General features: G+C 39.0%; 1 protein-coding gene across 21 annotated transcripts in view; it reads right to left on the bottom strand.

Moving 5' to 3' along the window:
- Window positions 1-17,449, bottom strand: part of LOC110827690 (uncharacterized) — a 335,660-nt gene that overhangs the window by 41,753 nt on the left and 276,458 nt on the right. For 18 of the 21 annotated variants that reach the window (XM_087351718.1, XM_087351723.1, XM_087351722.1 and 15 more), the window contains one exon: window positions 489-10,616. In XM_087351718.1, the coding sequence (XP_087207844.1) occupies window positions 489-10,616 (10,128 nt within the window). The remainder of the gene's footprint in view (window positions 1-488; window positions 10,617-17,449) is intronic. The other 3 variants (XM_087351733.1, XM_087351738.1, XM_087351727.1) reach the window with 2 other exon arrangements.

Below are 17,449 nucleotides of genomic sequence, written 5' to 3'. Positions count from 1 at the left end.
TGCAAGATTAATTATGGCAACAATTTTTATCAACAGACTGATGACAAAAAACATAAATGGGTATTTTATGTAGGATAATGTTATAGCCCACAGAGCTAATAACTATAAGAATGAATTAGCTGAAGCTTTTGGTGAATGAATGAGAAGTCAAGGGTTGTTGCCTGCCCACTCATCTGATTTAAATATTTGTGACTTTCATGTATTTGACACACTAAAATATAAAGGGTATGAGAATAATTCTTATTTTCTATGAGAACTGAAAGGAAATATATGGCACTTCAAGGCTAGAAGGTAGATCATATTGGGGTGTGACAGAAAAAAATTGCCTTTCCAGCAAAGCTAGGAAGAGAGCTTGTTGTAACACTGTGCAGAACCCACACTCATGATAAACTAAATACCCTATAGTACTGCATTAGTATTGCAGAAATAAAAGCAGTGGACTCTGTTCACTACAGCTGGCAAAGAAGCAGTAATAACAGTTTTATAACCTTGTTGTATGGTCCGAGATGGCTTCTGCTTGGTCTTCAACTTGAGCTCCAAAGACTCCTCCTCATACAATGAGCCTTCTGGTGCTGGCTTTTTCTTCTTAAGGCCAATTTGGACTTCCTCCTCAATTTCTTGCACTGAATATGTCTGTTGTACATCTTGTGATGTTTTGCGCTTAAGCTGAAATTGAAAGTTCTCTTCCATATCTTCAAACACTGTTCTTGGGCGCAGCTGTATTGTGTCTTCTTCTTCTTCTGGCTCCTCTACTTGATAATTAGGGTGTTTTCTGATACCAAGTATTTGTACCATTTCCTCATCTTCAGGTTCTTCTACAATTTCAACCACTTCTGGGCCTTCAATTTCTTGAGTGATTCTAATTGTTTCTTCCCCTGTTTCCTCAGCAAATGTCTTTGGACGTTGCTTCTTAAGGCGCACTTTACCTGACATTGTAATATCCTCTTCTTCATAAGTATGGAGCTGAATATTAAATTCTTGCTCAATCTCTTCTTTGGTCTTTGTAACACTGGGTACTATAGTTACAGTTTCTACTTCTGAAACTTCCTGAACACCTGGAACAGGTTTCTTCCTTGGTTTTAGCTTCTTCAAGGTAACTTCCTCTGCTATCTCCTCTACTGATTCCTTCTTTGAGCCCTTCCTCCGTGGCTTAATAGTAAACTCTTCAGCTACATCTTCAGCTGGGGTCTTCATGGGTTCTTCTACCACAGGTTCCTTTGGTTTCTTCACCTTCTTAAGAGTTATTTCTTCACTCACTTCCTCCTCTTCCTTTGGTTTCTGAGGCTCTATTTTCTTGATTGTGATTTCTTCTGCCACTTCTTCCACCACAGGTTTCTTTGGTTTCTTCACCTTCTTAAGGGTTATTTCTTCACTCACTTCTTCCTCTTCCTTTGGTTTCTGAGGCTCTATTTTCTTGATTGTGATTTCTTCTGCCACTTCTTCCACCACAGGTTTCTTTGGTTTCTTCACCTTCTTAAGGGTTATTTCTTCACTCACTTCCTCCTCTTCCTTTGGTTTCTGAGGCTCTATTTTCTTGATTGTGATTTCTTCTGCCACTTCTTCCACCACAGGTTTCTTTGGTTTCTTCACCTTCTTAAGGGTTATTTCTTCACTCACTTCCTCCTCTTCCTTTGGTTTCTGAGGCTCTATTTTCTTGATTGTGATTTCTTCTGCCACTTCTTCCACCACAGGTTCCTTTGGTTTCTTCACCGTCTTAAGAGTTATTTCTTCACTCACTTCCTCCTCTTCCTTTAGTTTCTGTGGCTCTATTTTCTTTATTGTTATTTCTTCTGCTACTTCTTCCACCACAGGTTCCTTTGGTTTCTTCACCTTCTTAAGGGTTATTTCTTCACTCACTTCCTCCTCTTCCTTTGGTTTCTGAGGCTCTATTTTCTTGATTGTGATTTCTTCTGCCACTTCTTCCACCACAGGTTCCTTTGGTTTCTTCACCTTCTTAAGAGTTATTTCTTCACTCACTTCCTCCTCTTCCTTTAGTTTCTGTGGCTCTATTTTCTTTATTGTTATTTCTTCTGCTACTTCTTCCACCACAGGTTCCTTTGGTTTCTTCACCTTCTTAAGGGTTATTTCTTCACTCACTTCCTCCTCTTCCTTTGGTTTCTGAGGCTCTATTTTCTTTATTGTTATTTCTTCTGCTACTTCTTCCACCACAGGTTCCTTTGGTTTCTTCACCTTCTTAAGAGTTATTTCTTCATTCACCTGCTCCTCTTCCTTTGGTTTCTGAGGCTCTATTTTCTTGATTGTTATTTCTTCTGCTACTTCTTCCACCACAGGTTCCTTTGGTTTCTTCACCTTCTTAAGAGTTATTTCTCCATTCACCTGCTCCTCTTCCTTTGGTTTCTGAGGCTCTATTTTCTTAATTGTAATTTCTTCTGCTACTTCTTCCACCACAGGTTCCTTTGGTTTCTTCACCTTCTTCAAAGTAACTTCTTCACTCACCTGCTCCTCTTCCTTTGGTTTCTCAGGCTCTATTCTCTTGACTGTGATTTCTTCTGACACTTCTTCCACCACAGGTTTCTTCGGTTTCTTCACCTTCTTCAAAGTAACTTCTTCACTCACCTGCTCCTCTTCCTTTGGTTTCTCAGGCTCTATTCTCTTGACTGTGATTTCTTCTGACACTTCTTCCACCACAGGTTTCTTCGGTTTCTTCACCTTCTTCAAAGTAACTTCTTCACTCACCTGCTCCTCTTCCTTTGGTTTCTCAGGCTCTATTCTCTTGACTGTGATTTCTTCTGACACTTCTTCCACCACAGGTTTCTTCGGTTTCTTCACCTTCTTCAAAGTAACTTCTTCACTCACCTGCTCCTCTTCCTTTGGTTTCTCAGGCTCTATTCTCTTGACTGTGATTTCTTCTGACACTTCTTCCACCACAGGTTTCTTCGGTTTCTTCACCTTCTTCAAAGTAACTTCTTCACTCACCTGCTCCTCTTCCTTTGGTTTCTCAGGCTCTATTCTCTTGACTGTGATTTCTTCTGACACTTCTTCCACCACAGGTTCCTTTGGTTTCTTCACCTTTTTCAAAGTAACTTCTTCACTCACCTGCTCTTCTTCCTTTGGTTTCTCAGGCTCTATTCTCTTGACTGTGATTTCTTCTGACACTTCTTCCACCACAGGTTTCTTCGGTTTCTTCACCTTCTTCAAAGTAACTTCTTCACTCACCTGCTCCTCTTCCTTTGGTTTCTGAGGCTCTGTTTCCTTGATTGTGATTTCTTCTGCCACTTCTTCTATCACAGATTCCTTTGGTTTCTTCAGAGTTATTTCTTCACTAACCTGCTCGTCTTCCTTTGGCTTCTCTGGCTGTATTATCTTGACTGTGAGTTCTTCAGCTACTTCCTTTTCTGTCTTTGGTGTCTCTGGTTTCTTTTCTGTGATGGTAATGTCCTTAGCTAGTTCTTGCTCCTCAGGTTTCTTTGGCTTTTTAACTTTCTTAACTGTTTTTTCTTCACCTACTTCTTCTGGTTTCTCAGGTTCTTCCTTCAAAATAATTATTTTTTGAAACTTCTCTTCAGTTTCTGGTTTCTTAGGCTTTACTTCTGTGACTACAGTTTCTTCACTGACTTCTTGTTTTGTTATTTCTGGTTTTACCTTCTTTAATGTTATCTCTTCAGCTGTTCCCATTTCTGTAGGCTTCTTTGGCTGGACCAGTTTTATTTCTTCTGCTGTTTCATCTGATGGCTCTGGAAGTGGGGGTTTCTTTAGTTTGATTTCCTGTATGTCAGGGACTTCATCATGTTTCAGAACCAGAGGTTTAATGTCCTGATCATCTGATTTTTCTTTTGATTTTGGTTTCACAATTCTGATCTCTTCTACTTCTGTTTTTTCTTCTGTTTTACCTTTATTGAATGGCTTTAAAATTATTTCCTGTGGCTTTTCTTTTTCAGGTTCACCCATTTTTTTAGTGAGAGTTATACCTTTCTCCTCGTCTGGTTCTGGTTTCTTAGGCACACCCTTTTTCAGTGGTATCTTAATTATTTCAGGTTCTGGTCTGATTTCTTTTGGTTTGGGTTTTATTAATTTATCTTCCTTTGGTTTCTCCTCTTCTGGTTTCTCTGTATGCAACTGTGGAAGCTGTACTTCTTCAGGTACATCTTTATGTGCTTTTGGTTTCTTTAATGGTTTTAACTCTAAAGGTATTTCCTCTTTTGATTCAGGTAATTTTACTTCTTGAGGTTCAATTTTCTTTGGTTTAATAATAACTGTTTCTTCAGGCTCTTGTGTTTTCTGTGGAATTTTCTTCAAAGTGACTTGTTCAGCCACTTCTTCAGCTTCTGGTATCTTTCCTTTACCCATAACAAGTTTTCTTTCTTCATCTTCTTCTGGTTCAGATTTCTTTGGTATTCTTTCCCATGAAGTCTTACATTCTTCCTCCTCTTCAGCTGACTTATCTGGTTCATCAATTTCAAATGCTGATTCTTCGAGTTCCACATTTTCTTTTTCTGACAATTTTACCTTCCTAAATTTCTTCTTTTGCAGTTTTAAAGCTTCCTGGGTATTTCTGGATAGAATACCATGATCTGACTTCACATTTAATTCTGTTATAATTGGTTTGATTTCTTCTGGAGGATATTCTACAACCTTCAAGTTACTCTTCAATAATACTTTAGGTAGTTCACTTGATTGTATCTCTCTCTTTTGAATTGAAGCCTTCTTCAGCTTTACCTGTGCAAACAATGGCATGTCTTCCTTGATATCAACTACCTTTACTTTTGTTGGTTTAACTTCCTTCCTTTCAATCTTCATTAACTGGGGTCTAACTCTTTCAAAAATTGGCTTTTTGTCAGTAGGTTTGTCTTCAGAAAGTTTCTTCCCTACAACAGGTTTCTCTCCTAATTCCACATTATCCTTAAAAACTGGCTTTACCACCTCCTCATTTAAATCTATTTTAACCGGACTTTCTTCCTTGATGAGTTGGGTGGATTTCTTTTTGGAAGGTTTCTTTGCTAGGGTTTTGACATCAACCTGTACTGATTCTTTTACTTCTGTCACTGGCTTTGCCACTTGAGTAACAGATTCTACAGGTTTAATTTCTATACTTGTGGTTTCAGGAGTAACTTCAGCTACTTCAACTGCTTTGGTTACTTCAAAAGCAGATTCTGCTTTCTCTGGCAGTGGTTTGATTTCTGGAATAAGATCTTCAAGAATTTCCTCCCTAGTTTGAACATCTCCTGCTTTTGCTTGCTCAGGCTCGTTTTTCTTCTTCTTTGATGGTTTTCTCAGAGGTGCTTTAACATCTATTTCTGCTACAGTCACTTTATCATCTTCTAAAGATGCAGCTCCTACTGGAATTAGTACATCAGGCTTTCTTAATTCTTCTGCAGTAATTTCTGTAATGACCTGGATAGTTTCTGTGGTCTCATGGGGTAGAAAAGTTTTTTCTGCACTTTCAGGAGTGGGTTTCTCTAGTTTCTCTAAGTCTTCTGTCATAATTTCTGCAGCAACTTGTACAGTTTCAGTCCCTTCATGAAGAACCATGGTTTGTTCAGCCTTATCTGGAAGATGTTCTTTAGACTTCTTTCGCTCCGTCACCGTCACCCTTTCTGTGACTTCCACAGTTTCTCTTCCCTCATGAGGAATGAAAGATTCTTCTGCCCTTTCAATGGAGGGTAGTTCTGCTGGAATGAAGTCCTCTGTGGTAACTTCTTCAGATGTCTCTTCAGTTGCAGTTTTTGTCTTTTCTGAAATTACCTTCTTTTCCTTTGGTTTCTTAGGAACTTCCTTCAATTCAATACCTTCTTGTTTGGGAATTTCATGATCTGGAATGTCTGTTTCCTTTATCTGAATCTTGAGCACCTCTTCTTCTACTAGTGGTTCTTCCTGCACAATTGTCTCCACAACCTCAATAACAAGAGACTGTTTTTCTTGGAGTACAGTAGGGCTTACCTGTTCCTTGGTGGGCTCAGATGATGCTGGTACCTCACCTGGAAATAGGTCAGTATCAACTAGAGTTACTATTAAGTGTTGTTTTGTTTCTGGTATGGTAACTGTAGCTTGTTCTGGTGTAGCTGTGAAGTTCTCAAGTTCTCCCTCCTTTGTGTCTGTGGATACCTCAGTGATTGTGGTTGCAAGCTGTCGTTTCTGGACGACTTTGTGCATCTGTGTTGTGACCTGTTGTGTTTCTTCTGGTGACATAATTGTAGCAATCTGTTCCGTGGTAACTTCTTGTATCTGTAAAGGTTCCTGTGTGGAGAGTTTCCTCTGAGCTGTCTTAGGTTGTAGTATTTTCTGTGGAATGATTTCCTCACCTGGTGCTTGTGCCAACTGTACCACCGTTACTGACACAGGCTCCACTGTACTGAGTGTTGAAGTGGTGACCGCACTCTCGCCAAGTGTCTCTGATATCCCAAACTCTGATGGTATCTCAATAGTTTTAATTTGGCTGACTGTTATGGAATCATGTTCTGGAAGAGACTGTGTTGCTGACATACTGCATGGTTTCTCTTGTGGCAAAAGTACTCCTTCCTTGTGTTCTGTGTCTACAAGTGTGACAGAAATAGTTGATTGGGGTATAACAGTGACCTGTATGTTCTCTGGGGTTGAAACAGATTGGTCAAACTGTGTGTGTGTTTCAAATGTTTCTACATGTTTCACAGTGACTGACATATTTTCAGACAGTATTGTCTTAGCCTGTGTTTCCTTGGATATCTCCTGTGGAATGTAAATCTCACCTGTTTCATGTGGCTGAACTTCAAAGAGTGTAAATATCTTCTGGGGTGTGACCATAGTCTTGGCTGTCTCATGTGCTGGTTTCTGTTGGGTTGAAAGTTCTTGTACTACTTCCACAGGGTGTGTTTCCTGAAGTGAAGCAACTTCTCTTTCACTAACACTAATATTTAACCCTTCAGCAGCAGGACTTTTAAATGCTCTAATCTCTTCTGTGACATGTGTTACAGAAAAATCAGTCACTGAAACAGAATCTGTAAGGGTAACACTGACACTTGGCTTTCCTTGTTCTTTCTCTGAGATCATAAATTCCTTTGCAGTTTGTTCTGTCGTTACCTGATCAACAACTAAAGCTTCTTTTGGAGTAATAATTGGTTTAGCTTCTTCCATAGAGGGTGCCTTAACATCTAAAGCTTCAGCAGTTTCAGATGGAGTTCCTTCTGTTGTTGAGGCTTCAAAAGGTTTATTTTTCTTTGTTAATTTTTTGCTTTTTTTCTTCATTTGAATACTCTGCTCTTCTTCTTTTACTTCTTTTTCTTGTAGACCTGCAATAGTATCTCTATCTAGAACAGAAAGCTCAGCAGAGACAACTTCTTTCTGTGCAATTTTTGTCACAGATGATTCTTCAATAACAAGGTGAGCTGTATCTTTGTAGAATGCAGTTGTTTGTTGAAGGGGTTCAGCTTTCTCCACAGTCTGAACAATTGATGTGCAAACTTGTTCTTGAGAAATAGTGTCTTGTAAAGCATGATCTTCCTGAGGTTTTATATCATGCCTCTCTGCCTCTTTCCATTTTATTTCAATTTCAGATGTTTCAACCACTTCAAGTTCCTTTGCATCCATTGTAGACCTTGCTGTTTTCAACCTATCTTGTTGTTCCAAAGGCAACTCATGGTCTTGAGCTGTGACCTCTTCAATAGTTATTGCAGTCTGCATGCCCAGCTCAGACTCTGCTTGCTCTAAAGTTTCAGGTTTCTTAGAAATGTCCTCAGTCAATTCCATTGGTACAGTCTGAGCAACCTCCATGCTTTCCAATTTTTCATAGATTAGCTTGGCTTCACTTGCTTTGTATTCCAGCAGAACCAGGTCATCTGTTTTTTCAACTTCTTCTGAAGGTATGTGATCTTCTGCTCCCTCCTTTTGTAACTGAACATGTTCAACAATAGTGACCTTCTTTTTCTTCTTCTTCTTCATTAAATTCTTTTGAATTTCAGCCTCCTGAACGTGAAAGTCAACTTGAATTTCTGATGCATTTGTTTCTTCTAGTAATTGTCTGTCATCCACAAATAATGTCACCATTTCTTCAGTAGGATTAAATATAATATCAGGCTTCAAATCAACTCTTGTTGTAGGAACTTCTAATGGAACATCAGATTCTACTATCTCCTCTGATGTTACATCTGATTTCTTACCTTCTTCAGGTGGTATGTGTGATTTCGTTTCTTCCTTGACCTTCTTTGGTTTCACTTTTTTATTTTCATCCCCAAATGTCTGAGGAATTAGTTCTGCATCTGGCTTCTTTGTATACATAGGTTCTGGTTTCCCAATAAGTAATTCTTTTTTGTCTTCCTCCTCTGGAGGCTTCTGTTTTGCAAATGGCTTCAAGGTTATATCTTCTGGTTTCTCTTTATTAGGCTCACCCATTTTTTTCTTTATTGAAATATCTTTATCTTCTTCTGGTTGGGGTTTCTTGGGCTCACCTTTCTCAAGTGGTATCTGTATAACTTCTGGTTGTTTCTTGGACTTCTTTGGTTTGGGTTGCTTCAATTTCTCTATTTCAGATATTTCCTGCTCTAACTTCTTACATTCTTCTGGTAAAGAATTAGATTTTTCTGGTTCTTCTATTTCAAGTTTAATACCTTCTATTGGTTGTAACTGCAAAGGAATGTCTTGTTTTTCTTTGTATTTACTATCTGCAGGTACATATTTCTTTAGTTTTGCCTTTTCTTCCTCTTCTTCTGGTTGCTGTACCCTTTCTGGTATTTTCTTGAGCGTCACTTTCTCTTCAGGTTTTACCAGTTCTGGTAACTGTCCTTTACCAATTGACAATTTATATACTTCATCTTCTTTGTCTTCAGGTTTCTTTGGTAACTTTTCCCAGGACTCTTTAATTTCTACCTCCTCTTTTGTGGGTTTCTCTGATTCTATAACTTCAAACTGTGTTTCATCAAGTTCTGTTTCTTCTGTATCTGGCAGTTTAATTTTACGAGTCTTCTTTTTTTGTAATTTAAACGCCTCCTCGGTATTCCGCGACAAAATTCCATGTTCAGGTTTAACATTTAATGTGGTAACAAATGGTTTAATTTCTTCTGGGGGGTAATGTATATGCTTTATGTGGCTTTTAAGCAGTATCTTTGGAAGTTCCACACTTTTTATTTCTTTCTTTTCACTTATCTTTGGTTTCTTCAATTTTATTTGTGCAAATAAAGGAAGTCCTTCAACATTAGAAACATCTACCACCTTTAACTTTGTTGGTCTTACTTCCATTTGCTCAAGTTTTATTAGTTGTGGTTTAACTTTCTCAGGACCTTCCTTTTTGTCCTTTGATTTCTCTATTGTTGGTTCCTCATTCAGATTCTTTGGTAAAGGCTGCTCATCAGGAGCTTTTATCTCTTCGGCTCCATTACTTTTTACTTTCTTCTTTTTCTTTACAATTTTAGCTGCTGCTTTTTCAACAGTCTCTTTTACACCCACAGTGTCTTCAGTTTCCTGTTCCCTGAATGTCTTTTCTTCAACCTCTTTACCTAAAGTGTCTGAAATATCCTCTACAGTTTCAGTCAATTCCTTTGTGGACTGTGGTTTCTTTTTTAGTTCCTTCTTTTTCTTAATTTCTTGAATTTCATCTGACTTTTGAATGCCTTCTTCAGTCTTTTTTGTTGTTTCTTCAGCAACTTGTAACATGTCTATAACTTCTGCAATTTCTTCTTTAGGTTCCCTTGGCTTTGTTTTCTTTTTCCTTTTTATTGTCTCTATAATTTGTGGTTTTACTTCTTCTAGTTTCTCTTCTTTTTGAAGCTCTATTTCTTCTACATCCTCTAATGCAATTATCTCTGGTCTGTCTTTCTCATTTGGTATCCGCTTTGGTTTCTTTCTCAATTTATCTGACTTTTCTGCTGGAATCTGCACCTTTTCCTCTGGTTTCTTTTGTTCTTTTTCCTCTGTCAGTGGTAAATGTTCTACAGATTCAATAACTGCAATAACATCCTCAGACTTTTCTGGAATAACTTCTTTGTCTTCAGCAACTTTCATAGCCCTTGATTTTTTAACATTTTCCTCCTCTGTTCTACTAGGAATTTCTTCTTCAGTCTGTGGAATGCCTACTGTTTCCTCTTCAACCACATTTATTTCATCTGATGTAACAATAATTTCTTCTTCAACAATTGGCCTTTCTGCTACCTGTATTGCTTTTGGTACTAAATCCATTGAAACTATCACTTCGGGCTTCTTACTATCATCTTCAACTAATGTTATTGATATCTCTTCTTTGCTTCCCGTTCTTCTGGTCACCTTTTGTAGTATCTTTCTCTTTCTTTTCTCCTTAATAACTTCAGACTTCTCTTTAGTTATAGATGTATCTTCTGGAAGTTCTTCAACAATTGCAGGTATTATTTCTTCTGCTTCAGGAATGCCCCCTTCTTCTGTAACTTCTTCAATGGATACTCCTCCTTCTTCTGCTTCTTCAGGCTGAAGGACAGTTTTCTTTCCCCCCTTTATTACTCTCTTTACAGTTCGTTTCATCACTTCTCCTCCAGAAGATGATATGACAGTTGTGACATCTTCTACCACTTCTGTAGCTGAAGCCTGCTGCATAACATCTGTGACATACTGACCTTCCCTGATTTCAGTTGTGGTTTCAGATACTATGACTGCTGGCATCTGATCGAAGGATTGCATGGCTGTTGTGTGAGCTGTCTGTGGGGCCATCTCAGCTAGGATCTCTGAAATGTCAATGGTTTTGTGAGGCGAGAGCACGGTGGTGATATGCTGCATGTGTTGGCTGCTAGGCTCTGGTTTGACCTCTGTTGAGGTGATGTGTTGGTGTTCGTGCTCAAGTGTTGTGGTGTGGGTGCTCTGTTGCGTCAGTGCTGTTGTGTCCTCATCTGTACCAGATTGTTGTGTTATCTGCTTGTATTCTGCAGTAGTAATATGTGTTTCACTTTCTTCAAGAGGTGTGCCAATGGTTCTGTTATGTGCTGGTGTGTGTGTATCATCACTGTGCTTTGTGTCAGTGATCACTACATCACTACTTTCCTCAGCCACTGCCAGCAGTCGTGCTTGCTCTTTTGGCAGAGGCAAAAGGGTATTTTCCCTCTCATGTAAACTTACCTCACACACCTGGGCAGTACTGACTAGGCTTGAAGGACTGATTATGGCACTTTTAACATCTGTTTTTATGGATACAAACTCCCCTTCGACCATGCAGGATGTATTAACCTCTTCCTGAACTGCTACCCCTCTGTTGCTGCTAGTCAGCATCATGCTAGCCAGTTTCATTGGTGACTTTCCCTCAAATAATGGCATTGTTGTTTCCTCTGAACTAGATTCTGAAGTGATAGTGATTCCCTCCCCTAACTGAATAGTAACACCTGCTCTATGAAGGTGTTCATGTTGTGTGATGTGTGTCCCCTCTACTTCAAATGGAAAATTATGAGTTATGTCTATTACAGTATGAACTTGCTCTTGCCCCAAGACAGCAACCTGCTTCTCATCAGGTATAGCTTTTACCATACTTCCAAGGGCAAAGGATGGAATGTATTCTTCAATAACAGGGGCCTCTCTTACTTCAGTGACAGTCAGTTTGGCTTTGCTATCTGCTTCTTTCGACACAGTCACAAGAATTTCAGCATTTTCCTCTGTATATGATACCTCTTTGACTGCAACTTCTGTTGATACAATCTCAGGTGATGCTGTAAATTCTTTCTGCTTGGTATGAGCAGCAATAGATTCTGTGGCTCTCTCCTGAGAGACTGACATCTCAGTCATAACCACATCCTGTGCCAAAATATTGGCTTTAACTTTTTCAAGATTTTTGCCATCAGTAGTTACCAGCTCAGAAATATCATACTCAGACTGTTTGTACTGAGTCAGTATGGCCTCCCTCGGAAATACTCCAGCTATAGCTTTTGATTCCTTCATTTTTTCAGGCAGGTACAAATGAAAAGCCTCCTCTTCAGAAAGAAGTTGTTGTTTTACTGCAGCTTCTCGTGTTACAAGTTCATATGTGGCATGAAGCTTTGCAGGAACTACCTTAACAACTGCCAGATCTGTAACAGTCTGCTCAGTAAGAGACTGCTGAGTCATAGGAGCCTGCCTTGTTATGAAATCAGATTTTGCAGTCACTTCTTTTGCTAATTCTGTAACAGAAAATTCTTGGACATTTTGATCAGTTTGTAATTGCATTGTCTGAGCAACTTCTCTAGTCATTACATCTGATGTAGCTTGTATTTCTTTCAGTGGTTCAGAAACAGTCCACTCAAGAACCTGTTCTGCTGTCAGAGGCTGTTCACTTATTGTGGCCTGCTGACTTATAAATTCTGGTGCAGCTTTATATTCAGGTGCTAAGTTTACAACTGACAGGTTTGAAATATTCTGTTCTGTTAAAGGCTGCTGAGTAATAGCAGCTTGTCGTGTTATGATGTCAGGTATGGCTTTTGTTTCAACTGAAACTGCCACAGTCATTTCTTGAAAACGTTGTTCAGTAAGGACCTGATTTATCTCCACAGCCTCTGCTGTCACTATTTCTGGTGTGGCTGTTGATTCTTTATGCAAAAGCATCAAATGTAAGTCAGGAACTTGTTCTGCTGTAAGTCTCTCTTCAGTTATTGTACCTTCTTGACTTGTAATGTTGGTTATAGCCACACCTTCCACTGATTTTTTAAAGAGGTTCAGTTCTGAAATTCCTTGTTCTGTTTGTTGCAGCTCTGTAATTGCAGCATGCCTTGCCACAATATCAGGCTTTGCAATAGCTTCAGCTACTCTTTCATCTGGCAGGTCTTTAAAACTGTCTTCAGTAAGAACCTGTTTTGTTTCTGCTGCCTCCCTGGTAACAAAGTGTGAGTTAGCTTGGAATTCTTCCAGCAACTTAGTAACATTTAATTTCTCAATCTGTTCTTCTGTATGAAGCTGTTCAGTTATTGCTGCCTCTTGCTGTGTGATTTGTGCTGTAGCTTTAGTCACTCTTGGCTGATGCACTGTCATATCTGAGACATACTGCTCAATAAGGGACTGCTCAGTTATGGCAGCAAGTTGTGTTATGACATCTGATTTGGCTGTTGCTATAGGCAGTTTTGAAGCAGTCAACTGCACAACATCTTCTTCAGCCTGGATTTCAACAGTCTGAGTACTGTCTCTTGTTACAATTTTTGGTTTGACTTGTGATTCTTTCATTAATTTTGAAACAATGAGATTTGCTGCTCCTTCCTCTGTAAGTGGCTGTTCAATAATCATTGCTTCCTGGCTTATGAATTCTGAACTAGCAAGAATCTGTTTCATTTCTTCCACCTGTAGGTTTGATACCTCTTGTTGGGTTTCAGTCTTTTCAACTACTGCAACCCCTCTAACATTTATGCTGGATATAGCTGTAGCTTCAGGAAGACATTTCAAACCAGAAAGATCTGTAACATGCTGCTCTGGATGAGTTTCTTTAGTTTCTGCGGCTTCCCTGACTTCAATTTCTGGCTTTGCTTTTGATTCTTTGTGAATTTCAGATACAATTAAATCTGTAACCTGCTCTTCTGTCAGTGGCTGTTCAGTTATTGTGGCTTCTTGATTTGTCATGTTAGCAGCAGCTGCTGCTTCTTTAAACTTTTGTGACACTGTCAATTCAGATATATTTTGATCTGTATGAAGCTGTTCAATAACTGCAGTCTCCCTTAAAACAACGTCTGGTGTAGCGGTAATTCTGGCCTCCAGTACTGAGATAGCAAGTTCTTTAGTGGACTGTTCAGTTTGAACTTCTTTAATGGTTACAGCTTCTCTAGTAATTATATTTTGCTTAGCCTGTACTTCTTTAATTAATTCAGACATAACCAGATCACTGATTTCTTCTTGAATAAATATCTGCTGTGTAACTGCTGCTTCTGCTGTTGTGAAGCCACTTTTTACTTGAGTTTCTTTCAGCAGTTCTCCCACTTTAAGATCCGCAACACTGGTCTCAACAAGAGGCTGTTCAGTAACTGCAATATCCCTTGTTTCAAGCTGAGGCTTAGCATTACACTCTGTCCTTATATCTGGTGCAAGGAAATCTGTGTCTTGGTGAGAAACTGATTCTTGTGATAAAGCCACTTCTCTAGCTTCAAATCTGGCTGTAGCCATACCTTCTCTTTGCACCTCTGTTATCAATTTACATATGTTGTGTTCTGTAACAGGTTGCTCAGTAATGAGAGTCTCTCTTGTTACAATATCAGACTGTGCTGTTGCTTCCTTTAACTGACCTTCAACTAACAGATTTGAAACAGAGAGTTCAATTTCAGGTTGCTCAATTATAGCCACTTCCCTTGTTGTTATTTGTGGCATGGCTTGGGAACCCCTTCTAAGCTCTTCTGTTAAAAGTTCTTGTATACCTTGTTGAGGGAGTGTTTCCTGAGTTACAGCAACTTCCTTTGTTACAAATTTGGCAACAGCTACAAATTCTTTATGCTGTTTGGCTTCCATATATTTGGTATCTTGTTCAGCATGAGATTCTTGAGTTACTGCCACTTCTCGTGTTATAACACTAGAGTCAGCTTGTGATGCTGTATTATGCTTAAAGGCTTCAAAGTTTGTAACACTTTGTTGTGTGTCAATTTGCTGTGTAACTGCAGTTCCTCTGGGCACCACACATGGCTTAGCCTGTGATTCTTTAGTTACTGGAGGGGTAGGTAGAACTTCTGTGCCTTCATGCATTGTCAGTTGCTCTGTTATTATTGTCTCAAATGTCACAAGATCTTGTGAGGCACGAGAAACTTGTTTAATATCCATTCCTACCAGTTCTTCAGTAAATTGTTGAGAAATAGACTCTTGTGTAATAGCTGCACCTCTTACTGTAACACCAAATTCAGCCTGTGCTTCTTTAGGAATTTCAAATGTAACAAAGCCTGAAGTCCCTTCATCTGCAAGAAGCTGCTGGATAACAGCAATTTCTCTAGTTTCAAATTGTGTTTGGGCTTTTGTTTCACTAATAAGTTCTAAAAGATTTAATTCTGAAACATTCTGTTCAACATGAAATTGCTGAGTAATTAGAGCATCTGTGGTTAAGACATCAGATCGTGCAATAGCTTCCTTGGCCATTTCTCTAATATTAAGTTCTGCTACATTTACCTCACTCTGTGGTTGTTCTGTGATTGCTACATCACGAGTTTCAAGTTCTGATCTGGCTTTAGATTCCTTTTTCAAATATGGAAGTTCCAAATCAATTGTACTTTGTTGTGAAACTGATTCTTCAATTACTGCAACTTCTCGCATGACAAAATCTTGTCTGGCTTGTGTCTCTTTTAAAAGTTCTTTAACATGTAATTCTGAAACTATCTGCTCTGTCTGTGGTTGTTCACAGATTACCACGTCTTGTGTTACTAATTCTGATGTAGCCATTGACGTTTTTGTCCCTGAAGCCACAAAAAGTTCTTCAATATCTTGCTCTGGGAATGATAATTGGCTAACAGCTACTTCTCTCGCAAGAAATTCTGACTGTGCAGTTGATTTATTTGGTATTTTCTGTGTTGTCATGTCAGGCGTGTCATCATTAATTTCTGTTTCATGTGTCAATGCAACTTTCTTGGTTACAACTTGAAGTGTAGCTTGTGACTTTTTGTATAAGTCAGTTATGTTCAGACCACAAGAACTTTCTTGAGACTGGGTTTCTTCTGTAAGAGCAACTGTCCGTGTTTCAAAGTCTGAAGTAGTTTTGGAGGTTTCCTTTAATTCAGGCACCTGAAAGTCTAAAGCAATTTGATGAAATAATAACTGTTGACTCATTGCAGCTTCTTGTGGCAACACATCTAGCTTGGCTTTTACCTCTTTCTGTAAAACTGAGAGAACTAAATCTGAAGCTGCCTCTTCTGTCAGTGGTTGTTGTGATATAGCCACATCTCTAGTTAGAACACCAGGGTTTGCTGTAGTCCCCTTCTGCAGTTCAGAAACAACTATGTCTGAGACCTGTTCTTCTGCAAAATGTTCCTGTACTACTGCTATTTCCCTAGACACAATCTCAGGTACTGCCTTAGTCTCCTTGTGTGAATCTAATGTAAGAAAATCTGAAGTCCCTTCCTCTGTGAGTGGTTGTTCTGATATAGCAACTTCTCTACACAACATTTCTGTCTTTGCTTTGGTTTCTTTCTTCAATTCAGATAACATAAGGTCAGAGGCATCTTCTCCTGTTAGCTGTTGTTGAGATATTGCTGCTACTCTACTCACAATATCAGGTTTTGCTGTTGCCAAATTCTGCAATTCAGCAACAACTAAATCTGAGGCTCCTTCCTCTGTCAGTAGCTGTTGTGTTATAGCAACTTCTCTACTCACAATCTCAGATTTTGCTGTAATTCCTTTTTGTAAATCATGTAAAATCAAATTTGAAACCCTTTCCTCTGTGAATGGTTTCTGTGAAACTGCTAATTCTAGGGACACAACTTCAGGTTTTACTACCATCTCTCTATGTTTATCTAATGTAGGTAAGTCTGAGATCCCTTCCTCCATGAATGGTTGTTGGGATATGACCACTTCTCTAGTGACAATTTCAGGTTTTGCTGTAGACTCTTTCTGTAGGTCACATATAATCAAGTCTGTGGTCCCTTCTTCTGTGAGTGGTTGTTGTGATATGGCCACTTCTCTGGTAACAACTTCAGGTTTTGCTTTCATTTCCTTGTAGAAATCTATAACATCAAAATCAGAAATACTTTCCCCTGCGATTGGTTGCTGTGATACTGCGACATCTCTACTCACAATTTCATGTTTTGCTGTGGTCTCTTTCTGCAGCTCAGATACAAACAGTTCTGATACCCTATCTTCTGTATGTGGTTGCTGTGATATGGCCACTTCTCTGACCACAATCTCAGATTTTGCTGTAATTTCTTTCTGTAATTCAGAAACAACCAAGTCTGTTGCATCTTCTTCAGGAAGTGGCTTCAAAGTTATTGCCACCTCTCTTGTTACAACTTCAGGAACTGCTTGTGACACTTTCTTAGGTTCAGAAACTACTAATTCTGTAATAATTTGTTCCACTTGGGTTTCTTCTGTCATCGTTGCATCCACTGTAACCATATCCTGTACAGCACAAGACTGCTTCTGTAGATTTTTAGGCTTCAGGTGTGAGACACTGTGATCTGTCTGTGGTAACTCCGTGACAGCTACATGTAGTGTTTGAAGTTTTGGTGTTGCTTGTGATAGTTTTCCAGTATATGATCTAAACACACCTGTGTCTTGCTGAACTATAAATTCTCGTTTAATTGCAACTTGTCTGCTCACTACATCTGATGTAGCTTGAGATTCCTTTAATAATTTTGGTCGTGTCAGTTCAGATATATCTTGTTCAGTATGCATTTCTTCTGTAATGGTAGCTTCACTTGTAATTATTTCAGTGCTGGCCTTAATTTCCATCATTGTTTCAGTACACTTCATATCAGGTACATTATCTTCTGAGTACGTCTCTCTTATTGTTGCAGCTTCTTGGGAAACAACTGCAGGCTGTGCCTGTAATGTTTTCATGGGCCCAAAGTCTTGGAATTCAGAAACATGTTGTTCAGCATGTGGCTGTTGTCCAATTGTAGCTTCTGATGTGACAATGTCAAATTTTGCAACG

The sequence above is a fragment of the Zootermopsis nevadensis genome, unplaced genomic scaffold (assembly GCF_977971745.1).
Source record: "Zootermopsis nevadensis isolate Lab colony 2312 unplaced genomic scaffold, Znev_1.0 Znev_ptg000020l, whole genome shotgun sequence".
NCBI lineage: Eukaryota > Metazoa > Arthropoda > Insecta > Blattodea > Termopsidae > Zootermopsis > Zootermopsis nevadensis.
The sequence above is the reverse complement of the archived record's forward strand: the minus strand, read 5'-3'. Positions and strand labels throughout refer to the sequence as shown.